This window comes from Neomonachus schauinslandi, chromosome 13 (assembly GCF_002201575.2).
Source record: "Neomonachus schauinslandi chromosome 13, ASM220157v2, whole genome shotgun sequence".
In the NCBI taxonomy this organism is placed as follows: Eukaryota; Metazoa; Chordata; class Mammalia; order Carnivora; family Phocidae; genus Neomonachus; species Neomonachus schauinslandi.
In genome coordinates this window covers 81,717,925-81,745,167 of record NC_058415.1, presented here as the reverse complement: position 1 = coordinate 81,745,167, position 27,243 = coordinate 81,717,925, and the positions used below count along the sequence as shown (strand labels likewise).

Below are 27,243 nucleotides of genomic sequence, written 5' to 3'. Positions count from 1 at the left end.
CCTTTCATTAAGGTCTTGGAGCTCCTGGGTGGCTCAGTCAGTTGAGTGTCTGACTTTTGACCTCAGCTCAGGTCTTGATCTCAGGGTCATGAGTTCAGGCTCCACATTGAGCTCCATGCTGGGCATGGAGCCTACTTAAAAAAAAAAAAGTACTGTGTCTTGTGGTGTTTCTATTCTACAAAAAGGGGACAGACCATTATCAATAAATATAATAAGTAAATTACATAGTGAGAAGGTGCTAAGTACTTTTTTTCCAGTTATCTTGAAATACCTTTTTTTAAAGTTGCAAAAAATAATGTACAGAGAACCTGTATAACTTTCTGCAACTTCCCCTAATGTTAATATCTGTCAAAATTATAGCATAGTTATCAAGCTTAAGAAATTAACATTGATACAATATTATTAACTACTTGCTGCTTTTTCCATTTATTAATACACCAAGCCCCTGCTATTGAGTATAGTAACCTTGGTTCTTGGAAAGCAGTTTGGCTAGGTGTTTGGCTTTAATTTTACTTAAACTACTTTGATGTATTGTCTCTGTATTATAATTTTTATACTCACCAAGATTATTATCAAATATATAAATAACAGTTCCATGAGCTGGATGAATGTATTTCCTCGATTTTTCTTTGTTTTTAGGTACCAGATCATCAGTCAATAAAGTTAAGTAATTTAGGTGAGAACAAACACTATGAGGTTGCAAAGAAATGTGTTGAGGATTTGGCACTCTACTTGAAACCACTAAGTGGAGGTAAAGGTAAGTTCATAAAAAGTCTTTTTACTGGTGAGCAGGATTTGGTAATATACCCTATTAAATTTTGAGATTTATTTTTTTAATTTTTTAAAGATATTTATTTATTTGACTGAGAGAGAGAGCACAAATAAGCAGAGCAGCAGGCAGAGGGAGAGGGAGAAGCAGGCTCCCTGCTGAGCAGAGAGCTCAATGTGGGTCTCAATCCCAGGGCCGTGGGATCATGACCTGAGCCGAAGGCAGACGCTTAACCGACTGAGCCACCTAGGCGCCCCTAATTTTAAGTTTTAAAAGTTTGGACAATTCTTGGAAACTGAAAATAACCAATATTGTTACTATTTTAAGAATTCATCAGACACTACATACTGAGATTTCTGCAGTTTGTATTCATTAAAATAATAGCAGAATATTAATTTTAATAAGTCCTACTAAGACAATTTCATGTATTCATTCAATCATTCAATTTTATTGAGCACTTAGTCGTGGTTAGGGTCCCTGCCTTCACAGAGCCCACAGTCTATTGGGGGAGATAGGCATATAAGTGCAATAAATTATTTTAAGTGTTGTGACAGAAACGGATTTCTATTTTGTTCATCATCACATACCCAGTGACCCACGCATCATAGATGAATCTATCAAGTATTTATTTTATATCTGCTCTGTGCTTTGCACTGTTGCAAATATTGAGGACATAGTGATTTCCTTGAGAAACTTAGTTTATCTACCTCATTCATTCAGTCATTCATTTACTGAACAGATATCTAACAAGCATGTACTAAGTGCTGGGCACTATTTTGGTATTTGGCATACATGAGTAAAATGCTTGCCCTTATAGCACTTAAGGTTTAGAAAAGGGAGAAAGTATAGTAAACGATAAGCATAATAAAAAATTATATAGTATGTTACAATTGATAATAATACATTTAGAGGGATCAGAGATGTCAGGGTGAGGGGACAAGGGCAGGTTGCAATTTTACAGAAGGTGGTTAATGTAGGACTCATTAAGAAGGTAGCTTCTAAACTTGAGATGAAAGAGGTGAGATAGTTAGCCATGTAGATTCCTGGGAAAAGAGTGTGCCAGAGAGGCAATAAGGATCGAGCACCTGGGTAGCACAGTCAGTTAAGTGTCCGACTCTTGGTTTTGGTTCAGTTCATGATCTCAGGGTCCTGAGATTGAGCCCCGTGTCAGGCTCTGTGCTCAGCAAGGAGTCCGCTTGGGATTCTCTTTCCCTCGTAGTCTTTCTCTCTCAAATAAATAAATCTTAAAAAAAAAAAAAAGTTCCAGAGAGGCAATAGCAAATTCCCCAGGGCATGCCTAGTATCTTCAAAGAACAATAATAGGAGTGTGTCTGGAGCAGTGTGAGTTAGGGGGAGAGCAGAAGGACATAGATGAAGGAAGTGGTAAGACCAGATAATATGCAGACTTGCAAGCCATTTTAAAAACTTGAGCTTTTACTGCAAGTGAAATTGGGGAGTCACTCTAGGGTTTTAAGCAGAGGAGTGACACAGTATGACTAATGTTTAAAGGATCTCTCTAGTTGCTCTCTTGAGAATGCGGTGTAGAAGGGCAAGGGTAGGAGCAGGGTATTGGCTTATAGGCTAATGGGCCAACAGTAGCAGTGGAGGTAGTAAGAAGTGAATGGCATGCGTATATTTTGAAGGTAGAGTCAAGAGGATTTTCTAAATTATTGCGCGTAGGGTATGAGAGAAAGAGCAGAATCAAAGATGACTTCTGGGTTTTGGGGTCTGAGCACCTGGAAAAAGAGATTGCCATCAACCTAGACAAGGAATACTGAAGGTAGATCAAGTTTAGATGAAAAGATCAGGAGTTCAGTTTTAGTCATATTATGTTTGAGGTGTCAAATCTTCATTTGGATGCTATTGTGTAACCAATGGATATATGTTAAGGAATGAGGTATAGAAACTGTACCTTTGGGAGTCATTAACATATGGGTAGTATTTACAGCAATTAATAAAGTTGGCTAAGATCATGTACATGATAAATGTAGATAGAGAAGAAAAACTGGGTCCTGAGGCCCTTTAACATTAAGAAGTTAGGAAGAAAAGATGAAATCAGAAAAGACCTGGAATAAAAGGAAAGAAGAAAAGCAGGAGGGTGTAGTGTAAAGAAAGTATTTAAAGGAATTAGGAGTGGTCATCTGTGTTGAGGGCTGTTGAAAGGTCAAGTAAGGTAAGGACCGAGAATTGACCATTGACTTAGCAGAGTAGAGGTAATTGTCATGATGGGCAGTTTTGATGAAGTAATAGTAGCAACAACTTGATTGGAGTAGGTTTTAAAGATTGTGAAGCAAGGAATTTGGAGATATTGAATCTATATTCAATTACAATACAATATTAGAGAATTTGCCACAAAAGAGAAGAAAGAAATGGGGCAGAGCCGGTAGGCAAAGAGGGATGAATAAAAAGATTTATTTATTTTTAAGATGGATGAAATAACAGCATGCTTGTTTTTATTGTATGCTGACGGAAGCAGTCAAATAGAAAGGGAAGAAGTAATGATATGGGAGAGAGGAAAGAATTGCTGGAGCATATCTGTGAGTCAGGGAAAGGGATTATGATCTAAGAGCTTGCCATTAAGTTGTATTTCTAAACGTCATGTATACAATAAAATTTGAGCTGTTATTAATCATTACTTTTGACTAAACTTTTCATTAATTAACTGGATGAAGAACAGACTAAATAAACCCAAAGTACTCTCTTGAGAGACACATGCAACCCAGAGAACAGGATACCTAAATAAAATTTGAAGTAACTGCAAATTAGACTCCTATTACCACAGAATAGTAATAAACAGAATCAGAATACTCCTGTTGTTAAAACAGTGGAAGGACTCATTACAGATTATGGCTTCATAGTTAAGTATGGGTAATGAAAAGTAACTTGTCCTATTTAATAGAAAAAACTTTACTTTGTTTCCTTTCTCTTTTTAAAGGTGTAGCTAGTTTGAACCAGAGTGCACTGAGCCGTCCAATGCAAAGGAAACTGGTGACACTTGTAAACTGTCAATTGGTGGAGGAAGAAGGTCGTGTCAGAGCCATGCGAGCAGCCCGTTCACTTGGAGAAAGAACTGTAACAGAACTAATATTACAGCACCAGAATCCCCAGCAATTGTCTGCCAACCTGTGGGCTGCTGTCAGGGCTCGAGGATGCCAGTTTCTAGGGCCAGGTAGGATAGATCACTATCTTGTCTCTCTTACTATCAGGGCGAGAGGATCCCAATTTCTAGAGTTAGCTGAGAATCCCCAGACTCAACCCATCTTAGTTATACACACAAATCTTGACATAATTAAAGATAAACCAGTTTTTGTAATCATAATCCATGTGATAGTACTGTAACATTTTAGAATAAATTTCTCATTTAATCTTTAGCAGCCTTCAAAAGAAGTGACACAGATCCGCTTTCACAATTTAAAGAACCGAGTTAGAGGCCTAAGATTATACAGGTAGTAAGTAAAGGAAAAGTAAAGTTTTTTTTTTAATAAAAAAAACTTAAAAATTGTCTTTAAAACTTGGAAAGCAGAAATTACACACACACAAAAAAATCACTGGGGTTGAGGCCTTCATAGTTATTACCATCCAAATTCTATTTAAAAAATCTTTACCTATAACAAGGTTATGAATGAAGTACACTTTTCTGTTACCTTTTAGAGCTTTATTATTTTACCTTTCTGATTTAGAACTATAGTCAGGTAGAATTTTGTGTGTGAGTGTGTGTGAAGGAAACTTTTTAAATAAGTGACATTGGGACAACTGAATAGATGTGGAAAAAGATAAAATTGGATATATTTCTTATACACCATAGCTACTTAAATTCTGAGTAGGTCATAAATATTTGTTATTAAAAAATACGTCATACAACTAATAAAGAATACAAGAGTGAATTCCTCTATAACTTAGTATAGGAAACACTTTTTTTTACTCCAAATGCAGAAGCAGTAATAGAAAAGCATGGTAATTAACATAACAATGTGCCACTTAGTACTCCCACTGTTACTGGATGAAAGTACCTGTTTTCCCACAGCCCTGACAACAAAATATACTGTCAAACTTTTTAATTCTGCCAATCTGATACATGAGAAACAGTCAATATAATTTTCGTGAATATTTCTCTTGATATGAGAAACACTGAATATATTTTATATGTTTGAGGGCCATTTACATTACTTTTTCTCGTGCATTTTCTGGTTATATCTTTTGCCAATTTTTAAATTGGGTGGTTGGTATCTTTCTCTGAGTTTTTAGACATACCTTACGTATTAGTTATATTAGTCCTTTGTGATAGAATACAAACATTTTTCTAAGTTTGTAATTTTTTTACTTTGCTGATATTTTCTGTGATGCAATTAAAAAAATATTTAGTCATATATCAGTCTTTTCTATTACTGCTTCTGCATTTGGAGTAAAAAAAAGTGTTTCCTATACTAAGTTATAGAGGAATTCACTCTTGTATTCTTTATTAGTTGTATGACGTATTCCATGATTCATTGTTTGTAAGTGGCACACATTTTAAAGAGAGATATTCCACAACGTCTACCAAAATCACCTATGCACTTATTCTTGGGCCTGACAGTTCCATTTCTACAAATCTATCCCAAAGATACAGCAAAAAATACAGAATGCATAGTTATTTTTTTTTAAGTTTTTATTTAAGTAATCTCTGCACCCAGCGTGGGGCTCAGATTCACAGCCCTGACTAAGGCAGGGCTGTGAATCTGAGCATCTAAGCCATGCTCTTCTGACTAAGCCAGCCAGGTGCCCCCAGAATGCATAGTTACAAAAGCACTATTTGTAACAGCAAACATCTGGAAGCAACCTGAATGTCTATGAAGAAGACACTTGTTTAATAAACAGGTATATCCTTTGAGTGGAGTACTCTGCAACTGTCGAAAGGAATGAGGAAGATGTATATGTTCTGCTAGGGTGTGATCTCTATACGTTAAAAAAAAAGCAAAAGGGGCACCTGACTGGCTCCGTTAGTGGAGCATGGGACTCTTGGCCTCAGGGTCATGAGTTCAAGCCCCATGTTGTGTGTAGAGCTTACTTAAAAAAAGAAGGAAAAGAAAGAAAAGAAAAAAACAGGTGCACCTGGGTGGCTCAGTCAGTTAAGCGTCTGCCTTTGGCTCAGGTCATGATCCCACGGCCCTGGAATCGAGCCCCGCATCAGACTCCCTGCTCAGCGGGGAGCCTGTTTCTCTCTCTCCCTCTGCTGCTCCCCCTGCTTGTGCTCTCTCACTCTCTCTGTCAAATACATAAAATCTTTAAAAACAAGAACAACAAAGTGCAGAATAGTGTGTTATTATAATATTTTTTATCTAAGAAAGGGAGATAGAACCATTGTCTACTTTTGTTTATATTTTCCAAAAGAAACAATGGTAGGAGATACTTAAAAGTAATAAACTTATATAGAGGAAGGAGGCACCAAGAGAAAGCAGACAGGACAGAACTAGACCTTGTTGAATGTACCTTGTTTTATACTTGAGACCCATGTAAATGTTCTATGTAATTATAAAACAATTTTTAGTAAAAATAAATTTTAAAAGTTTAATTAAAAAGAATAAGACACAATACCTAAAAACAAAAAATTTAAAACTACATTAAGTTGGTAGCATATTCATCAGGAATGAATTATTACAGGTGACTTTGGAACACAGTGTTTTGATTTTTATATCCCTAGTGGGATATATAATCCTAGGGTATAATCAGGCACACAGTAGGATAAAGCAAGTAAGTAATTATGTTAATGCCATCAGGAACCAAGATTTTCAGCATTTAAAGGAAAAGATATAAGTATGAAATCAGGGCACTGGGTGGCTCAGTCAGTTGGGTGTCTACCTTCGGCTCAGGTCATGATCCCAGTGTCCTGGGATCGAGCCCCATGTCAGGCTCCCTGCTCCTTGGGGAGCCTGCTTCTCCTCCCTCTGGTCCTCCACCCCCTCTCATGTGCTCTCTCTCTCACTCTCGCTCTGTTCTCTCTCAAATAAATAAAATCTTTTTTAAAAAGTATGAAATCAAAGAATTTATGTAAGAACCCTGTAGTTTTAAATTTGAATTGTCAATGTAAGTACAGGCTCATTTACTTTTCTGTCTCTAAAAACACGTATTCCCTAGATCTGTCCACTGAAAGGGCTTAGAAACAGTGAATAGCCATAGCACCCAGATTATGACTCTTAATAAATACCATTGCCCATTAAAAAGAAGCAGGGCTGTTTAGTCTTTAGATAATGCCATATTCCAGTTCTAGGATAGCAAGTACGAGTTGAGCCTGGGAATTCTTGGGCTAGAAAGCAAAAAAGCTATCAGAGATCATTGGCATCTTGTCAGAATTAGAAGTAAATTTGAAAGGGCTTCCACTGGCCATGAGTGGCACAGTTCGAACACCAAAATGAATAATGACTGTAATGGATTGAAACATAAAATATATGAAAATCCATGATTTTGTAATGATGGTACAGGAAAAATTAATCGGTTATCTTTGGCAGTTGCTAAATAATGCCAACACATTATTCTAGAAATTGCAAAAGAGTAGAATAAAAATCAAGCATGTTTTTTCTGCCTTTCCTTTACAAACTTTTCAAGGACAGTTTCTCAGGGTGTTGAGTGTAGCTTCCTCTTTTAGCAAAATTCCAGCTAATAAATTTAGAAAAAAAGTGTCAAAAGTAGAAAAAAAAGTGTCAAAAGTAGAAAAATCACACATTTACAACCACAAATGAATTAGTGGGTCTACACAAGAATTATTAGTAGCTATTAAAACCATTAGATGTAAGGTTGCTGGGAAAATTTACTATAGATGCATGAGGCCTGAACACATTGATCATTATTACTAAACCCACTAACATTACTAAAAATGAGACATCTAGGCCTTAAGTATCTCCTTATGTAATATACGGAATAACAAGTATGGCAGAAAAAGAAACAAAACCTCAAAAAATAAAAACTCATTCTGAATATAATCAAGCCTATAGTTTACATGAAATAAGGAGGCTAAATGAACATATTTAGAAATACTATAAGCACAGGGCGCCTGGGTGGCTCAGTTGGTAAGTGACTGCCTTCGGCTCAGGTCATGATCCTGGAGTCCCTGGATCGAGTCCCGCGTCGGGCTCCCTGCTTGGCAGGGAGTCTGCTCCTCCCTCTGACCCTCCCCCCTCTCATGTGCTCTGTCTCATTCTCTCTCTCTCAAATAAATAAATAAAATCTTTTAAAAAAAAAAAAGAAAGAAAGAAATACTATAAGCACAAAATTAGCCAAATCAAGAATGTCGGGAATTGTTTAGAAAAATGATTGTTTCTTCAAAAAATTCAGAGAAAACCTGAATTTTCTCCTAAATGGGAAAGTGAAGGGTAGTGGGAAGCTAGTATAGTTTGTTTTTTTTTTTTTTTTAAGCTGAAAGGCATATTAACCAAAAGCAATATGGACTTTATTTGGGTAATTACTAAAGAAGCCAAGTATATAATAGAAGAAATTTTTGAGACCGTGGGAAAAAATTCAACGTGAACTGGATATTAGATGATAGTAAGGATATATATTACTTTTTTAGAATGTGATGATGGTGTACAATTTTTTTTGAAGTCCTTACATGTTAGAAATATATAATGAATTATTTAAGGGTGAAATGCTATGTTGTGTGGGATTTACATCAAAACACTCCAGCCAAAGCAAACTAGAAGAGTGGGTAAGAACTGGCAACAGCTATCTTATGGGTTCATGTGATCTCTACTTTTACGTATGTTGAAAATTTACCATAATACAAAGTTAAGTTAAAAAATAATTTGAAAAATTCACATTTATATGTAATTTAAAAATGCTGTTTTTGGATATTTCCTCATATTTATTTACCTGACCCAAGAAGCACTAGATAAGGTATCAAATATCCTTTGTTCTACCACTCAACAACAAAAAGACAACACAACGTAAAAAAATGGACGAAGGGCGTGAATAGACATTTCTCCAAAGAAGGTACACAGATGGCCAAAAAGAGCTTGGAAAGATTCTCAGCGTCATTAGTCATTAAGGAATTGCAAATCAAAATCACAATGAGATATCACTTCACACCGGCTAGGTTTGCCATAATCTAAAAAATGGAAAATTGGTGAGGATGTGGGTGAAACGTGGGAAGCAGAACGGTGCAGCCTCTGTAAAACGACTTGTCGGTTCCTCGTAAAGTCAGAGTTACCGTATGACCCAGCAGTCCCACTCCTTGTGTATATATCCCAAAGAACTGAACAGGGATTCAAACTAATGCTTGTACGCCAGTGTTTACAGCAGCATTCATCACAGTGGTCCAAAGGTGGAAGCAATCCACACGTGCATCAGCTGATGAATGGATAACCAGATGTGCTTTGTCCATAAATAGAATATTATTCAGCCACAGAAAGAATTGAAATATATAAAATATTTTTATTTCTATATAAAGTCAGCATAAAAATTAAAAAAGGATTGAAATTGATATATGCTACAGTGTAGGTGAACTTCAGTAATATTATGTTAAGTGAAAGAAGCCAGGAAAAAGGTCACATATTCTATGATTCCATATATTTGAAGTATCCACAAAGGTAAATCCATAGAATCAGACTGCAAGCTAGTGGTTGCCAGAGGCTGGAGGTAAGGCTATGGTAGGTGACTGTGTAATGGCTGTAGGTTTCCTAGATAGACCTGATGGTTGTTCATGTGAATTGTATTCTCTAAAGGGGTTAATTTTATATCAAGTTTACCTCAATTTTTTTAAAAAGTCCTTGGTACAAGTACAGTTTTGCTGCTATCTAGTTGTGAACCTTGACCTTAGTGCCTCACTTGTAAAAGGGTTTTATTTTTATTTTTATTTTTATTTCATTTATTTTTTTTACGGTTTGATTTTTAATCCAGATTCTAGATGCGCTCTCAGTTTTGAAGTTCCACTGTTTTAATTGAGAACCAATGCACTTTTAACTTTTAATTTTAAAATAATTTCTGATTTACCCAAAAGTTGCAAGAACAATGCAGAGAATTCCTGTATACTCTTTATCCGCAATCACTAGTTTTTAATATTTTGTTATATTTGTTATGTTATTTGCCCTTTTCCTCTTTTCTGAACCATCTGAGAACAGGGTGCATATTTCAGTGCCCTGTTATCCCTTTATACTTCAATGTATTTCCAAAAAACAAGGATACCGTCTTATGTAACAACAGTACGTTCATCAAACTGAGAAAATTTAACCTACATACCATACTAAAATCTAGTTCATATTCCGATTTTGTCAATTATTCCAAAAATGTCTTTAATGGAATTTTTCTTTCAGAATACAGTCCAGTCCAAGATCACTTATTCTATTTATTTGTCATCTCTTTTTAGTCTTCTTTTATCTGGAACCCTTCTTCAGCCCTTCTTTGTCTGATGTTGTTATTCTCCAAGAATACAGGCAGTTGTTTTTTTTTTTTTTTAAAGTTTTTTTTTTTTTTTTAGAAAAATCCCGCGTGCATAAGCATGGGGGAGAGGGAGAAGCAGGCTCCCCACTCAGCCGGGAGCCCGACGTGGGGCTCCATCTGAGGACCTGGGATCATGACCTGAGCCAAAGGCAGATACTTAACCAGCTGAGCCACCCAGGTGCCCCTACAGGCAGTTATTTTATAAAAAATTCCTTAATTTGAGTTTGTCTGATATTTCCTCATGATTAGATTCAGATTATACTATATACATCCCTGGCTGGAAAACAACATAAATTAATACCTTCTTTAGGTATTGCATCCACAGGTTAATACCACTTTTAAATCGTACAAAATTGTTGTCAGGCAAAGTTAACAGTCCCAAGCATTAAAGAAAAATTACCATTTACCATAAGGCTACTATGTGTTCTTTATATGTATTTAATATATCAGTATCTCCATGTATTTTGTAAATGAGGATTTTTTTCTTTGCACTGTAACATTATTGTTATCTAGTTGATTATTAAATATCTGCAGGAGATATGTTTTAAGTTCTGTTGATTTATGTTCTAAATGGTTGTTTAGTAGAAATTACATTTTGTTTGATTGCTTTTTAAGTAAACTGTATTTTTGTATGTGTGGTGTCCTCTTTTTGTGCTAATGAAATACAGACTGTGGATAATGGACCGCCATGAACCTAATACCCAAAGAAGTCTGACAGACATATCTGCAGGGTTTCTCATTTATTGTGAATTCATGTTTCTCACTTCTAGCTATGCAAGAAGAGGCCTTGAAGCTGGTGTTGCTAGCATTAGAAGATGGCTCTGCTCTCTCAAGGAAAGTACTGGTACTTTTTGTTGTGCAAAGACTAGAACCAAGATTTCCTCAGGCATCAAAAACAAGTATTGGTCATGTTGTGCAACTACTGTATCGAGCTTCATGTTTTAAGGTAAGTAGCAAGCAGCCATCTAGACATTACATGCCTTTGTATGAGATAGAGGCTTTCTGGAATGGATGTTACCTGGTCTAGAGGCTCCAGGAATGCAGAATGCTTCTAAGAGTTGAAAGGAAACTTTGTTTTCCTTCTGCATTGTTTGCATCTGTGATACTACCTGTTGAGAATAAACATGTGAAGGTGTCAGTAACAGAAAACAGAGCATAAGGAAATAGTTTGGTAAACTTGACTCTTGGGATAATGAATGTAGACTAAAGAAGTCTAATTCAAATGAATTTCCCATCTTAAAAGGGAAAATTATATAAAAGAACGTAAGAAGTTGGTTTTTCAATTTCCCATTGTTATTTTTATTTTATTCCCTGTTGTGATTAGATTATGACCTTTAATCTGAAGATGGCCTATAATGTTGCCTTCAGGACAAGAGAGTGAAGAGTTGAGGTACTTGCCCCACTCTGCATTTAGGAGGTGTGATTTTTTGTGTGTGTTTTGTTTTGGTGGAGAAGACAGAAAAACCCCAAGATACTTAGAAATGTGGTTGCGTTGTCTTATAGACCTGTGCGTGGTTACAGGTACTGAGAGAGGTGGAAAGTAGGCTGAATCCTTAAAAGTTTCTGCATGTTACAAGAGTAGGGACTGCTGGCTGGATCTTGAGAAAAGCCCAGATACTTGGAACTAGAAAAGTCCATTGGCTTCTATAAAAGTAAAACATCAAAATTTGAGAGCCAAAGCTATTTTGCTGGTTTTATAGCCCACTAGTGAAAACAGTACAGACAGAAAAAAACTTTTCGGCAGACTGCTTAGTTTGAAATAACAGGTAATTGCTGATGGAAATATGTTCAAATGAACTCACTTATCTCCACTAATGAGGCTTGGACACTATCTCCTTGATAGTTATAGTGCTTGATTTTGTGCCCTTAAGGGCAAAAATAGAAATGAATCCCTGGTTCCTCAAACATTATGTTTTTGGCTAAGCAACCAAATTACAGAGATCATTTATCGTCCTCAGGTGACTGACTAGGTTCTCACACTGTGTATTCCTGATTTAATGTGTTTTTTCTCTCATAGGAATCGTACTAATTTGTGGTTTATGATAGTCATCTACAGTTGTTTCTAACATCTGATATTTGAATAACACTAGTATAGAAAGTGATTTCAATTTTATGCTCTCATTTCATCCTCACTGCACTCTAGTTTAAAATGTTAAAGCAGGGCGCCTGGGTGGCTTAGTCGTTAAGCGTCTGCCTTCGGCTCAGGTCATGATCCCATGATCCTGGGATCGAGCCCTGCATCGGACTCCCTGCTCAGCAGGAAGCCTGGTTCTCCCTCTCCCACTCGCCCTGCTTGTGTTCCGTCTCTCGCTGTGTCTCTGTCAAATAAATAAATAAAATCTTTAAAAAAAAATTAATAAATAAAATGTTAAAGCAGTGTTTAGATTAATAAAAGGATAACGTACTGACTTAACTGCCAAAAGGCCTCTCTTGGGTGTCATTTACTCTAGTAAAATCACAATTGTCAAAGGTCTTTCCTTGATTTTATAGGCTTAGAGATGTGAATTTTTGTGGGTGCATACAGTAGATTCTTTCTTCAGGAATAGAACACCCTTACCAAGGTCACCCACAATGGATGATCTGTTTTATTAATTTGTAATGAGAAGTGCAATTCTTACATGACTTAAATCATCATATTGTAGATATTTTCCTGCCGAAGATATCAGACCTTTGCTTGAGTAGCCTGGCTTCAGCGCAAGGGAGTTAATCATTCCAACATTTGATGCAGTGATTCCCAACTAACGATCTACATCAGAATTATTTATGGGTTTTTTAAAAGTATACAATCCTGGGTCCCATCCCCGGATATATTCTGATTTGGTGTATCTGATGTTGGACTTGAGCATTCATACATACTTTTTAAATCGTGTGGTCTTCAAAGCCAGGAATTGTGATTACCTGAAATTGTAGTTTTTAATGCTTCACGGGTGATTTTGATGCATGGTAGTGAGAACTTTAATATGACCATGCTCTGTTAGCCACCTGTGTATGTCTTTACTACTCAGGTGAATAGATGCTTATGCTGCCTATGAGGCACCCTTGTAGCCTACGTGGTAGTTGGGTGATGCTACCGTTGTCTGGTTCTTGGGTTTCTTTCTTCTGTTTTTTAGGTGGTTAATTTTTTTTTTTTTTTTTTTTAAGATTTTTATTTATTTATTCATGAGAGACAGAGAGAGAGAGGCAGAGAGAGAAGCAGGCTCCCAAGGAGCAGAAAGCCTGATGCGGGACTCGATCCCAGGACCCTGGGATCATGACCTGAGCCGAAGGCAGACGCTTAACCACTGAGCCACCCAGGCGCCCGGTTGTTAATTTTTTCTTTTGTTTCCTCAGTGTTTCTTTAAATAGGTTGAAGTAGAATATAGATTTTGGGGACTTCTAAGTTACTCTGCTCCCAAATTATACCTAAGATTATGTTTAGAATTTTGGATGTCCCACACTTTTCTCTAATGTAATTACATATTCCCAAAGAGATTTTGAACTGATACTATTAATTCTCAGATGGTAACTTGATTTTCCCATCTTCATATTCTTGGGGTCATATTATTGTTGTCTCATATGCCAACAATAGAAAGAACCAGTGAGGTGGTTTGGAGATATTTTCATTTTGCCAGTGAGAAAATCATGATTTTGAACAGTTTGAATGATTTGTTCATTCTGAATTATAGAATCTGTACTAGTCCTAGGTATTCTGAATCCTAGCCAAGTTTCAAATTTCATTGTGCAAGTTTTAGATAAATGATATCTATTGTGGAAATTATCTAGTCATACACTTGCATGTTTGGAGAATTAGACAGTTTCAGTAGGGTATGTGAAACTGGAAGCTTTTGAATTTATGTTTTTTAAATGACTTAAGTCAGGTACAAATTAAAGCTGTATAAATACCCTAATGATCATTTTTGTGGTGATAGAAAATTTCTTAATCATCACGTGGCAGTGCTAATATATGTCTACCCATTGGACTGATCTCTCATTCCTCGCTTAAAAGTCCTCAGTGGCTTCCCATTCCCTTCAGCATAATATATAAATTTCTCACCATAGTTTATAAGGCCCTCTATGATTCTTCTCTAGCCTCTTAGTCTTTAATTCTATGTGCTCTGCTCTTTCATTTTTCTATTTCACCACTTGCTACTCTTGTTAGGATTCTGTTTCTTACCTGGAAACGCCTATTCATTCTTCAAGACTCAGTTCATGCGGCCTTCAAGATGGGGAAGCCTCCTCTGTTATCCCTTCCTTCTCCCCCAAGTCAGATTTAATTGCCTTTCCTTTATGTTGCCATGGAGCATTATAAGAGCACGTATACTATAATTTTTTGTTTACAAGTGTCTTCTCTATCAGCTGCTGAGTTCATTGAAAGAAGGAAAAACTATGTACTGGGTTATGTAAGGTCTGCTTTGTTCCAAAAAGAGTCTGTGATAAGGACATTCTCCTCTTTGCACCTTCTTTTGTCTGGTGTCTGATATCTGTACTCTCCCCCACCAAAAGAATTGATTGGAGAAGGAGGGAGAGCAGACCAATTCTGATGGGGTTTTTTTTTCTCCTTTCTATTTCTTAGGTTACCAAAAGGGATGAAGATTCTTCTCTGATGCAGCTAAAGGAGGAATTTCGGAGTTATGAAGCATTACGCAGAGAACATGATGCCCAAATTGTTCATATTGCTATGGAAGCAGGACTCCGCATTTCACCTGAGCAGTGGTCTTCACTTCTGTATGGTGACTTGGCACATAAATCACACATGCAGTCTATCATTGATAAGGTTTGTGAAATTAGTGATGTTTGTTTTATGTCATTGCTGTTACTTAGAAGAGCATTGCAATCATCTAAAGGAACTAAAGAGATAACTAGTTGGAGATTCCTGTGTTTTAAGTATCAGACTGTGTATTATTTTATCTTTATTTCTTTTTATTATTTTTCTAACTTTCAAAATAAACGACGGGAGGCAATAGGGAAGCACATATAGGATAGTAGCATAAAAGCAGCCTGGCTTTCAGAGTCTGTTGTTTATCTGTGTTTTGACCCCAGAGAGCTAATATAGCTTATAATAAGTAAGTTTTCTAAGTGTCTAATGATGAATTTCATAGGGCAGATTCTGAGGTGAAAATTTCATTCATCATTGATAACTCCTACTATGGAATCTGAAGGCACTTGAAAACCTGTTTAGTATGTTGACTAAATGAAGCATTTGAATATAGATGTGTCATAAGAAGCAGAGTAAAAGCCATTCTCTTGTCTGTTTTGTTAGCTGCAGTCTCCAGAATCATTTGCAAAGAGTGTCCAGGAATTGACAATTGTTTTGCAACGAACGGGTGACCCAGCTAACTTAAATAGACTGAGGCCTCATTTAGAGCTTCTTGCAAACATAGACCCTAATCCAGGTATGTGAAAAAATATTTAGTTGCTTATACTTTTTCTGCCCTTGAGGTAAATAACACAAGAGAATTACTGCTAACAAATTCTTCCCCCCCATCCCCTTGACGGCTTATTTTAGATGCTGTTTCACCAACTTGGGAGCAGCTAGAAAATGCAATGGTAGCTGTTAAAACAGTGGTTCATGGCCTTGTGGACTTCATACAAAATTATAGTAGGAAAGGCCATGAGACACCTCAGGTAAGCACATTCATTGCACTTCTAACTGCTGTTACCTCTTAACAGAGCTTCATCCTGAACATCTTGAACAAGCTTTTCGGTTAATGGACTTCTTACGTGACTCTGCTCTTTTAGGTTTCTATTATCTCTGTTCTTTTGAGAGAAACTCAAGTTTTAGTATACCTGATAAATAATTCATAGCATGGCACAACCATGGGGAGAGTATTTTTTTTTTAAGATCTTATTTATTTATTTGACAGAGACACAGCAAGAGAGGGAACACAAGCAGCGGGAGTGGGAGAGGGAGAAGCAGGCTTCTGCTGAGCAGGGAGTCTGATGCAGGGCTCAACCCCAGGACCCTGGGATCATGACCTGAGCCGAAGGCAGACACTTAACGACTGAGCCACCCAGGCGCCCCCATTGGGAGAATATTTTGAATATGAGTTCACTGTCAATGTTTTGACCAAGTATAGCTCAATGATTCCTTCCAGATATTTTGTCTAATTCTTTTCTAATGTAGGGAAATCGTCACTTTTTTCTCCATTGCTCTCGTACAAATGAATATCTGTTTGTAAATGTGTGGAGTTAGAATTTTTAAAATATTTGCAATGTACTTTAGAAGGAGTTGCTTAAGGCATAATCTTTTATTCTAATAATTATGCCCATTTATTACGTCACTGTGAGCCAAGTTCCTATGTTCAGTATTTTATTTATATAATTTCTAATCCTCACAGCCACCTGCAAGATAATTGCTGTTCCCAAGCTAAAGTTTAAAGAGGTTAAATAACAAATCTAAGGTCCTGGTGACAGTAAGTGACAGAGCTGGGATCAAATCTACTCCAAAGTGATCTTTGCACTCTTTTACCCTTATTCTATTAGAAGACATTATAATATTCAAACATTAACTGACAGATAAATGTTTCGTCTTTATTAAGGTCACAGAAATTACAATGCCATCTTAAATTTTGATGCAGTTATAGCTGTTATGATGAGGCTTTTATATTTTGCCTCATTGTTTTTATGAACTTAAACAGCTCCAAGCCTAAGAAGAGAGCTGTACCCTCAAGCTGACAAATAAATTAGTTTCATAAATTTTCACTTTCAGGGGAAATTATATTCTACCTCTCCTGGGAAAGTTTTAAGTGGACAAAGCTTATGGCTTTTTTTTTTTTTAAAGATTTTATTTATTTATTTGACAGAGAGAGACACAGCGAGAGAGGGAACACAAGCAGGGGGAGTGGGAGAGGGAGAAGCAGGCTTCCTGCCGAGCAGGGAGCCCGATGTGGGGCTCGATCCCAGGACCCTGGGATCATGACCTGAGCCGAAGGCAGCCGCTTAACCGACTGAGCCACCCAGGCGCCCCAAAGCTTATGGCTTTTTAAGTGCTTTTTAAATCATTTGTTTTGGTATCATTTTAAGACAGCAATGAATTGAGGAGAAAATCTTGTATTTTGGGGGGCATTATGTTGCCTGACAAATAAATAGACATAACATTTGAACCAGTTTCAGATAATCCCCAGAAGGAATATTTAAAATGGCAGTTCAGAGTTACCCTGTGTAATGCCTAATGGGAAATGGTGGAATGGCAGTTGCTTCAGCACAAGAATTACTTCTCTAACATGAAAAAGAATTAAAGCGGTAAATCATAAAACTCTGAAATCCCAAGAGTCCTCACTTTTCCACACACCGATTTTCTTTTTTGTAGCCTCAGCCAAACAGCAAATACAAGACTAGCATGTGCCGAGATCTGCGTCAGCAAGGAGGGTGTCCCCGAGGAACAAATTGTACTTTTGCCCATTCTCAGGAAGAGCTTGAAAAGTAAGTTATGAAAATTCTTTTTCATATGGGTTTAATTTGGGGTCATTATGAAAGTGTCCTGTGTAGTCTCAAAGTTTATGGTGGGTTTTGCAGATGTGATTAAGTTCACATTGTAGAGTTCCTTAGATTGCAAGATAATCTTTTCTTTTGAAACTATACCTTCTCACTTCTGGGAGCAAGATTAACATGATAAGTGATTTAGAACCTTATTCAAGGGTCATACTTTAAAGCATTGTATAGCTGGAATCCATGTTTTTGTTAAGCACCTGTGCAGAACAAAACACCCCTCCGTGCAATCTTATTTGTCAGGTTCAGTTGAAGATAACGGCAAAGTCCCAGGTAAAACAGTACAGCAGATACATTTTCTTTTTATGGCTTTTGGTCTTTTTAGCATAGGTATTGTCCAAGTTTCTGTTTTTTGTTTTTTGGGGTTTATTTCTTTATTTGAGTGAGAGCGAGAGAGAGAGCTTGAGCTGGGGAGAGGGGCAAAGGAGAAGGAGAGGAAGAAGCAGTAGTTGTCCCATCCCCCTCCCTCCGAGCAGGGAGCCCAGAACCTTGAGATCATGGTCTAAGCCGAAGGCAGACACTTAACCAACTGAGCCACTCAGGTGCCTCTGTTGCCAAAAAATTGATTCCAGCCTTTCTATTGAAGCAACCTGTGTATCAACTCTTAGTGGACATCTCCCTTTTGTTTTTAGACACTTGAAGCTCAAATTGAGCTAATTTTCTCCTCCCATACATCCTCTCCCACCTTTCATTCTGCTCTCCCCCAGTGTACTGGTTCAGCCAGTTATACATGTCATGTTAAAGGCACCATCTTTGTCACCTTTCATCTGCTTGTCTTACTTAGTCAACAAGTCAGTTCAGCTTCCTGCCTGTATGTTTCTCAATTCTTCTTTCCATCCTTATAGTCCAAATTATCATCCCCTTTTCTTGATCTGTGATTGCCTTCTAACTAGTCTTCTTACAGCTATCGTTGCCTACCCCCAAACCCATCATTCCCCACAAAACAGGGAGAATTTTGTACATTAAGCTCATTGCAGATAATGAGAAACAGGTGGTTTCTCATACCCTGTGGATAAAGTTATAAAATCTAGATTGTGGACCCTGCATCATCTATATGCCTACCTTTCTGATCTCATCTCACAGTGCTGCTGAATATATTTTATACTCAGGCCACGCTTACCTTCTGACAGTGCCTGGAATGCATCATGTTCCTTCCCACCTTAGGTCTTCTACGTCATGTTGTTCCTTGGGGCCTTGCCTTTGGAGCTTTTCTTTTGCCTAGCTTATCCTTCACTTTTTTGGGGGGTCTTCCCAATATTACATACTAAACCAGGTTCCTCTTTATCATGCTTATCAAAATTATGGTTAACTTATGGTAAATTTTATGTCAAGGTCCAGATAGTAAATATTTTCATTTTGGCGGATCATGCAGTGAACTGTCACAACCGCTCAATTCTGCCATTGTAGCAAAAAAGCCACCATAGTGCATAAAACGGGCATAGCTATATACTTCATTTACAACAGGCAGTTTTGGCCCACAAGAGGTAGCTTGCTGACCCCTCATCTATTGACTGTCTGCCTTGTTGCTGTGTAAGCTCAATGGACTGTATCTATCTTGTTGATTACGGTCTCCTCTCCTCAGTTGCTGGCACTGGGCCCTGTACGTAATGAGCTCCGCAGCAGCAGCAATATGATAGGTGATATGTGTGTGTGCATTAAAAAGAAGAGTAGAAACATGCTTCTCTTCTCTGTTTTCCCCCCTACTGGAAGAGCCTAGAGAGGTTATAGGAGTCCTAAGACAAAAAGATGCTGTTTGCACCCAGTCTAAGCATCTCTGTATATAGAGTTTTATATTGGGCTGGTTTTTGAGATTCTAGGAGATCTATTGAGCTTGCCCATACCTGAAATAGAGCTTCTTAGCGAAAGTAGAACTTTTTAGGGGACCTTGCTTGGGTGTACTTAGACTTAACAAAGTCAGAGGAGAAACTGTGATTTCATTGCCATTCGACCCATAACTGGTACCCCAGCTGAAGATCCGTTTTATCTCTTACGTCTTCAAGCTGGCTTTCTACTCTCCATCTCCATTACCTACTTCAGAATTTTATTATCTCTTGTCTGAAATTATAATAGTAGTAGTATAAAAATAATAATCATAGCCAAATTAATTGGTCTCATTTGGTGTCAGGTACCATTTTTAGTGTTTCACATGTGTTTACCCAATTTATCAATTTAGTACTCTAATGGCCTTTAACCTGGCATCTCCTTATGTTCAACCTGGCTATTTCATTGCTACCAAGATTTTCTTTTGCAAATAAGCATCTAATCATGTCCATCTTCTGTTTTACATTCTAAATTGGTTCCTCAGTATATCACAGGATCTGGTCGTAATCTAGCTTTCCAGTCTTACTCTACCTTTTGCAGTTTTTATTTTTTTAAGGTACATCTTGTTAATCACTGTTTACTACTACACAAATTCTTTCATTCTTTCCCTTGCACATGTTGTTCCTCTATATCATATGCTTTTCTCTTCTCTATTTGGAGAGCTCCTATTCCTAGGCATACTCCGATGTCAGCTTCCTTCTGAGGACTTCCCTGACTTCCCAGGCAGTCAGTGTTAGTTGCTTCCTTCACTGTGCCGGTGTAGTGCTTTATACTTTGTAACATCCAGTTCTCTTGTCATACTGCAATTATTTATTTGCATGTGTGTATTTTCACTGGACTTCATTTATCCTATGGGTAATTAATCTTGATATTTTCTTCACTTAGCAAGTATCTGATACGTAAATTCAGTATATTTATGTTGAAAGAGCAAATAATCTATAATTCCTATTTCCAGCCAGCCTCACAGTCTCTGTTGGTGTGTGAAAAAAGAAGAAAAAACAGGATGATACCAAGGATTAAGGAGGTGGAAGATGTCACTACCCTACTGGCTAAAAAAATACATGTTGCTACCTATCTCTGAGTTTTTGAGGGTAGAACCTTTGTCTTATTTCACATAATACACCAGGAGCAAACATTTGTTTTACTTAAATAAATTTTACTCCAGCCTGCTTTAACTACTATGCATCTCTCTAACCAAACTAAATGTAAATTCCCAACAGTCTCCTGAGTATTAGAATTGTGTTTCCAAGAGTTGCTGCATTCTGGAGAGTGTCAAAAGCCTGGGATCAACCAGTTCAACAGATATTTATAAAAATGATTGTTAAGTGCCAGGTACTATTTGAGATGCTTATAGTGGAGGAAGAGGAACAGTAAACATGTAAATACAATTTCAGTTACTGATAAAATACTTTAAGAACGTCTGAGGTGGAAACAAACTTGGCATGCGTGGGAACTAGAAACAAGACCAGTGTGTCTGGAAGATGGAGAATGAGAAGAACAACAAAAGATAAGATTGGAGAGGTAGGCAAGGGCCAGATCATACTGGCTTTATGGACCATGGTGAGGAATTTGGAAGCCATTGTAGTGTTTTATTCAAATAACAATGATGAGGATTTTGGTTTTTTTTTTTAATCTTATTTATTTATTTATTTTTAAAGGTTTTATTTATTTGACAGAGACACAGCTAGAGAGGGAACACAAGCAGGGGGAGTGGGAGAGGGAGAAGCAGGCTCCTGGCTGAGCAGGGAGCCCAATGCGGGGCTTGATCCCAGGACCCTGGGATCATGACCTGAGCTGAAGGCAGACGCTTAACAACTGAGCCACCCGGGTGCCCCAAATCTTATTTATTTTTTAAGTAAGCTCTATGCCCAACATGGGGCTTGAACTCAGGAGCCTGATCAAATCAAGAGTCACATGCTCTACCAACTGAGCCAGCCAGCCAACCCGCAACAATGAGATTTTAATTTTGTCTTAGAAATGTCACTAAGTGCATGGCTGGAGACCAATTAAATTACTACAGTGGTTGAGGCACAGGATTGGTATCTTGGTCCTAGGACCATAGTAATGAAAATGATGAAAAGTGATCAGATTGGGGATGTATTTCGGAAGTAGAGTTGATAGAACTGATAGATTGAATGTGGACTTTAAAAATCAAGAATGACTCCAAGGTTTGGGACCTGCATAACCAAGTAGTGTATTTTACTGAGATGGGAAATGCTTTTGGGGTAGAAAATCAGTAGTTTGTTCTCTTGGCCATACGAAGTTAGAGGCTTACTCCACATTCATGCAGCAAATATTTATTGAACACCTAGTATGCACAGGTACTGTATGATGTGCTGAAGGTAGAGTGGTGGGTAAGAAAGGCAAAAATCCTTGCTCTCATGGGGCTTACATTGTAGTAGAGAAGATTGACATAAAGCAAATAATTAGAAAGCATGATATTTGGTACTGATTTGTGCTATGAAGAAAAATAACACAAGGTATGGAGAAAGAGAACGATTGGGAAAGGGGAGATATTTTAGATAAGATGGTCTGGGAAGGTATCTCAGAGGATATGACATGTACGGAGACACCTGAATGAAGTGATGATGCCCTAGAACAACAGATCGTTACAGGAGTGGAGTCTTTGCAAAGGCAGATGGGCTTGGGACCTGGGGCTCAAGTGGAGATGGGCCCTTGGTAGAACCCAAGCGGCAAGATTGGCCTGAGTTAGGAGCCAGGAGCTCTTCATCCCTTTTTCAGAGGAGCATGTGGTTACAGATGCAGGAAGGTTACTGGCCTTGGTGGTGAAAGAAGTAATTCTCCTCTGGTTTCAACTGTTTTCTCTGTGAAGTGGGAGGTGGTATCATCAGTGGTGGAGGAGCTGTGGAGAGTGGAGGTGGAAAGGATGTTAGAGATGGGAAAGTGAATTTAGTAGAGAAGTGTATTAATGTATTGCTTGGCCATTTTAAATAATTGATCATAATTTTGAAGGGAGTCTAGAGAGCCATGATGGCATAGTTTTTCTCCACCAACATTCAGCTGCCAGGGAGCAGGCCCAGAATAAGAGAGTAAGTGAAGAATCAGATTAGGGTTTTACCAGGTGAGTTCCAACAGGGGGAGTTGAAGGTACTTACAAGGGAGGAATTAATGGTAGATAGTGGATTCAAAGCTGGGTGAGGCAGGGAGTGAGTACTTCAGGGAGCTCAAAGATGATTTTAAAAGAATAGGAAATAAGTGGCTGTTTCAAGCGTGAGGGCCAGATCCTAAGTCCAAGTCTTTAGCTTCCTAGTTGCTAGAAGTCCAATATGTATCCTGACTTGTCACTTACTTTACCTCCCTTGGTTAAGGTTTTACTTCTTACAACTCTTCTCTTTTAAGGTACTCACAATTAAACCTTTTGTTTTTTGCCTGCCAGAGTAATCTTAAGGATAGCTGAGATTTGTCCTTTGAGGATGGAAAGCAAGGAGCAGCTGGGTATTTTGTGCAAGAACCTTTGAGATGAAGAATGAAGAGCAGGTTTCAGAGAGCATGTTGAGGAAAGTGCAGGCCCCTCCACATCACCAAACTGCCTTTCTAAAATATAGGTCTGCTTGTACCCTACTCATAATCAGTGGTTCCCCAGAATATCTCTGAGATGACATATGTAGATTGGCTATAACTGTTGTCTTCTTTTTTTTTTTTTTTTAACTTTGGGTTCTGTCACTGCACCCCCAGCCAGTCTCGTCTGGGGACACTTGTCTTTTATTGAGCTCCACATGCCTCTGTCAGTGTGTGTGTGTGTGTGTGTGTATGAGAGAGAGAGAGGGAGAGGGAGGGAGGGAGAAGAGCAGAATTGAATAATGAGGCTGTTTGTAGATATTGAGGGACTGAAAGGGAGGGATTGTGAAGGCATTGCTCATCACTAACGCTATTTATATTTAATTACCATGTTTGATTATGTATAACATTAATATCAGATTAATTTAGGCTTATGTAATTATGACTTCAAATGTGTGTAGTCGTTTTTCTTTTCATGTAACAGTTGTTCATCACTTTAAAGTATTAGAGGAAATATTGACTAGGACTACATTATAATGAAGTTTTTGAATTGTACAAGTGAAACAAATTTTCTTAAATCGACTCCAAGATCAAATTGCTTTATATATTAAGAGTGTTATATTTGACCACTATAGATAAAACCTTGAAATTAATATCGGAAAAGTCTTTAATCCAAATCCTTTTTACTTCAGGCATAAACTTAATCTGAAAAATATAATACTAAATTTCCATATTTTGGTATAACGTTTAAGAATGAGTTTTGGTTTCATAATTTTTTTAATTTATATAATGCTCATCATTTGGTAATAACAGAACTTTGCCAACTTTTTCATACCTTTTCTCTTCATTTTGCATTGCTAAGTAAATTTGGTATGGTTCCTTTCATTTTTTTTTTTTTAAAGATTTTATTTATTTATTTGAGACAGAGAGAATGAGAGACAGAGAGCATGCGAGGGAGGAGGGTCAGAGGGAGAAGCAGACTCCCCGCCGAGCAGGGAGCCCGATGCGGGACTCGATCCCGGGACTCCAGGATCATGACCTGAGCCGAAGGCAGTCGCTTAACCAACTGAGCCACCCAGGCGCCCGGTTCCTTTCATTTTTATATAATGTACTGTATATTCCAATTATATAAAATTTTCAAAAGAATCTCTTCTTATTCCCTCAAAAGGTTTCTTTGAATACATGTGTATTTTGCTTGCTGTATTAATTACGTGCCTACATATATGTTTGTGGAGGGGCATATGTATTTTCATGTGGCATCTATCACAGCAGAGTTTGATGTAGACTGTATTTGATATTTAGCTGAAGAAACTTTTCTTTAAAGCTGTTCCTCCTATTTAAATCTTTTCCCATTGTCTTTTTTTTTTCTCCTTTCAGGGTAAGATTTAGTGAAATATTCACTGATATGTTGATTGTTTTTGAAACAGGTATCGATTAAGGAACAAAAAGATCAATGCAACTGTAAGAACATTTCCTCTTCTAAATAAAGTTGGTGTAAACAACACTGTCACAACCACAGCCGGAAATGTCATTTCTGTCATAGGAAGTACTGAAACAACGGGGAAAATTGTTCCAAGTACAAACGGAATTTCAAATGCAGAAAACAGTGTTTCCCAGCTAATCCCACGTAGTACTGACAGTACGTTAAGAGCTCTGGAGACTGTGAAGAAGGTGGGGAAGGTTGGCACTAATGGTCAGAATGCTACTGGGCCTTCTGCAGAATCCATCACTGAAAAGTAAGTATTAGGTAAAAATGGTTACTTTGAGTTTTTTAGAAATGCTTGAGTATTTTTATTTATCCCAAGGAAAAGAAGTTAATCAGAATTTTTATGCAGAATGTTTCACATAGTAGAAAAAGCACTAAATGCCAAAAAATTTGAGTTTTAGTCCTGGTTCTGCAGTTGAATAGCTCTGTGACCTTAGAAAGTCACTTCAGCTCTGGGTTTTGTTTTCCTCGACTATAAACTAAAGAGGCTGGGCCAGAATTGGTTTTTGGTTTTTTTTTTTCCCACACTTACTTCTTTGAACTATAGGATTGAGTCCATAGAAGGGCCGGAAAGGAACTAAGTAGAAACCTAAGCAAGGTGAGATGCTGAGCCTCCAGCCTCTGCTGCAGTCAGAACAGTTCCTCTCTGTACTCCATAATGATGTGTGGTAGTTAAGAGGGGCCTCTTGAGAGCCGAACTCTCTGGGTTCAAATTCTGGCTCACTGTTTTCTAGCTGTTTGATCTTAGGCCAACTAATTGGTCTTCCTCGGTTTACTCATCCATAAAATTTGTACAAAAATAGCAACTACTACATATGTTGGTTGTGCAGATTTGTGAATTGTTAAGTGTGATGCTTTGAACAGTGCCTGCCCAATAGCACTCAATAAATATCTGTTGTTGTTATTATTATTACCAATATTGTTGGGTTTCAGCATAAGAAAGGGTTTTGGTGCTTTAAGAAAAAAGTTTTACAACTTTCTAACAATCTGAAAAGTTATTTCCACCTCTAAAATCTCATGCTTTGGTATTATTGTAGGGTCTTAAAATCTGAGTTTTAACATGTTCAGATTTTGTTGCCCTTGTCAGTGTTTATTATATGCCTTCTAGAAAATTATATGTAATATGATAATGTAATACTAGGTAATTATATGGAATATTGAAGAGACCAGCCCTTTAGAACTGAAAGTTTTGTTAGGGACTGGTTAAAATAAGATTAGATAGATAGGTTGGCACCAGATTATGGAGACCTTGTGTTACATATATGTTTAGAAAACGAACTTTTGAAGGGTTTTGGCAAGGTAACGTAGAACTGTTTTATAACCATACAGTGGAATGTATTCAGCCATAAAAAAGGAGTGAAGTACTAGTACATACTACAGTATGGTGAACCTTGAAAACTATGTTAAGTGAAAGAAGCTAGATATAAAAGGCCATATATTACAGAATTCCATTTATGTCATTGTCCAGAATAGGCAAATCCATAGAGACCTAAAGTAAATGAGTGGTTGTCGGGCTGGGGAGTGAATGCTAACAAGGAGAGATTTCTCTCAGGGCTGATGGAAGTGTCTCAGGATTAGTGGTGATGGTCCTTGTACATCCTTGTGAACATACAGAACATCACTGAATTGTATACCTTCAAAAGGTAAATTATATCTCAGTTTTTTAAATGATAAGACTAGGGAAAAAACTTTGAAAAATTTTAATCAGGGACGCCTGGCTGGCTCAGTTCGTTAAGCGTCTGCCTTCGGCTCAGGTCATGATCCCAGGGTCCTGGGATCGAGTCCTGCATCAGGCTCCCTGCTCCGCGGGGAGCCTGCTTCTCCCTCTGCCTCTGTCTCTCTCTCTCTCTCTCATGAATAAATAAATAAAATCTTAAAAAAAAAAATCTAAATCATTCATTCAAAAATTATGGATATTCCACGTACCCAACACCAGCCACTTGGTGGAAATGTAATGAAAATGAACTAGATAATACTACTCCCTGCTTCTAAGATGGGACTTACAGTGTGGTTTGGGATGCAGATGTAAACAGACCACACAATATATTCTGAGAGGTACTATAATGGAGTTGTGTTCCAAGTATTATTAGAACACAAAAAAAGAATACCATTCTGCAGGAAGTCACTGTGGAAGGCTCCTTAGAGAATACCTGGCTAGTTCCAGAAACATGGATAGCTGGGAAGGAAGGACTCCTCAGTACAGGAAGCATCACAGGCAAAATCATGTACGCAGGAGAGGCATGCTGCGGAAGAGCCTAGAATCCTGAAAGTCCTGTAGGCTACAGCTGTAGGAATCTAGCTGCCTGACTGGAATGTGACTGAAGGCTAGCGTTTTCCTTAAGTCTGATTTTTACAGATAGTTTGCACGATTTCATGAGGCTATGAATCTATGAATCTTGTCATGGATTTTAATACCTTTTTGCTGACAAGTCTAAAAATTTGCCATTTCAAAGTACTTATCCAAATTTTATAGTATATAACATTTTGATATGGAAGGACCAGAAAACCTGTGTAAAGCACATTGCGTAGTGCCTGGAATGTGCTCAGTAATTGCTCAATAAAAGTTAGTATATTACTGTTATAAGGAAATCCTAATTATTTTCCTTGTTGCCTTTAACTGCAAAGAATAAACATAGCCTTAAAATATCTTTAAACTGTAAGTCAGTAAATTTGTATCTACTATTATTACCCACAGTTCCTTAGTTATTTTCATTTTACACATAGAAGTAAACATCTGCTAGACTAATCTGCTGTGTTAGACTTAAAAGCAGCCCAT

General features: G+C 37.6%; 1 protein-coding gene and 1 non-coding gene across 2 annotated transcripts in view; both read left to right on the top strand.

Annotated features, from left to right (window-relative positions):
• Positions 1-27,243, top strand: part of RC3H2 (ring finger and CCCH-type domains 2) — a 46,585-nt gene that overhangs the window by 9,764 nt on the left and 9,578 nt on the right. Inside the window, exons 3-10 of the mRNA XM_021691200.1 lie at positions 640-757; positions 3,705-3,938; positions 10,945-11,120; positions 14,727-14,927; positions 15,414-15,546; positions 15,660-15,778; positions 17,463-17,575; positions 24,409-24,717. Coding sequence (XP_021546875.1) covers positions 640-757; positions 3,705-3,938; positions 10,945-11,120; positions 14,727-14,927; positions 15,414-15,546; positions 15,660-15,778; positions 17,463-17,575; positions 24,409-24,717 — 1,403 coding nt within the window. The remainder of the gene's footprint in view (positions 1-639; positions 758-3,704; positions 3,939-10,944; positions 11,121-14,726; positions 14,928-15,413; positions 15,547-15,659; positions 15,779-17,462; positions 17,576-24,408; positions 24,718-27,243) is intronic.
• LOC123326575 lies at positions 15,215-15,326 on the top strand. Its single transcript, XR_006541191.1, has one exon. It is a non-coding gene; the product is annotated as a small nucleolar RNA SNORD90 (small nucleolar RNA).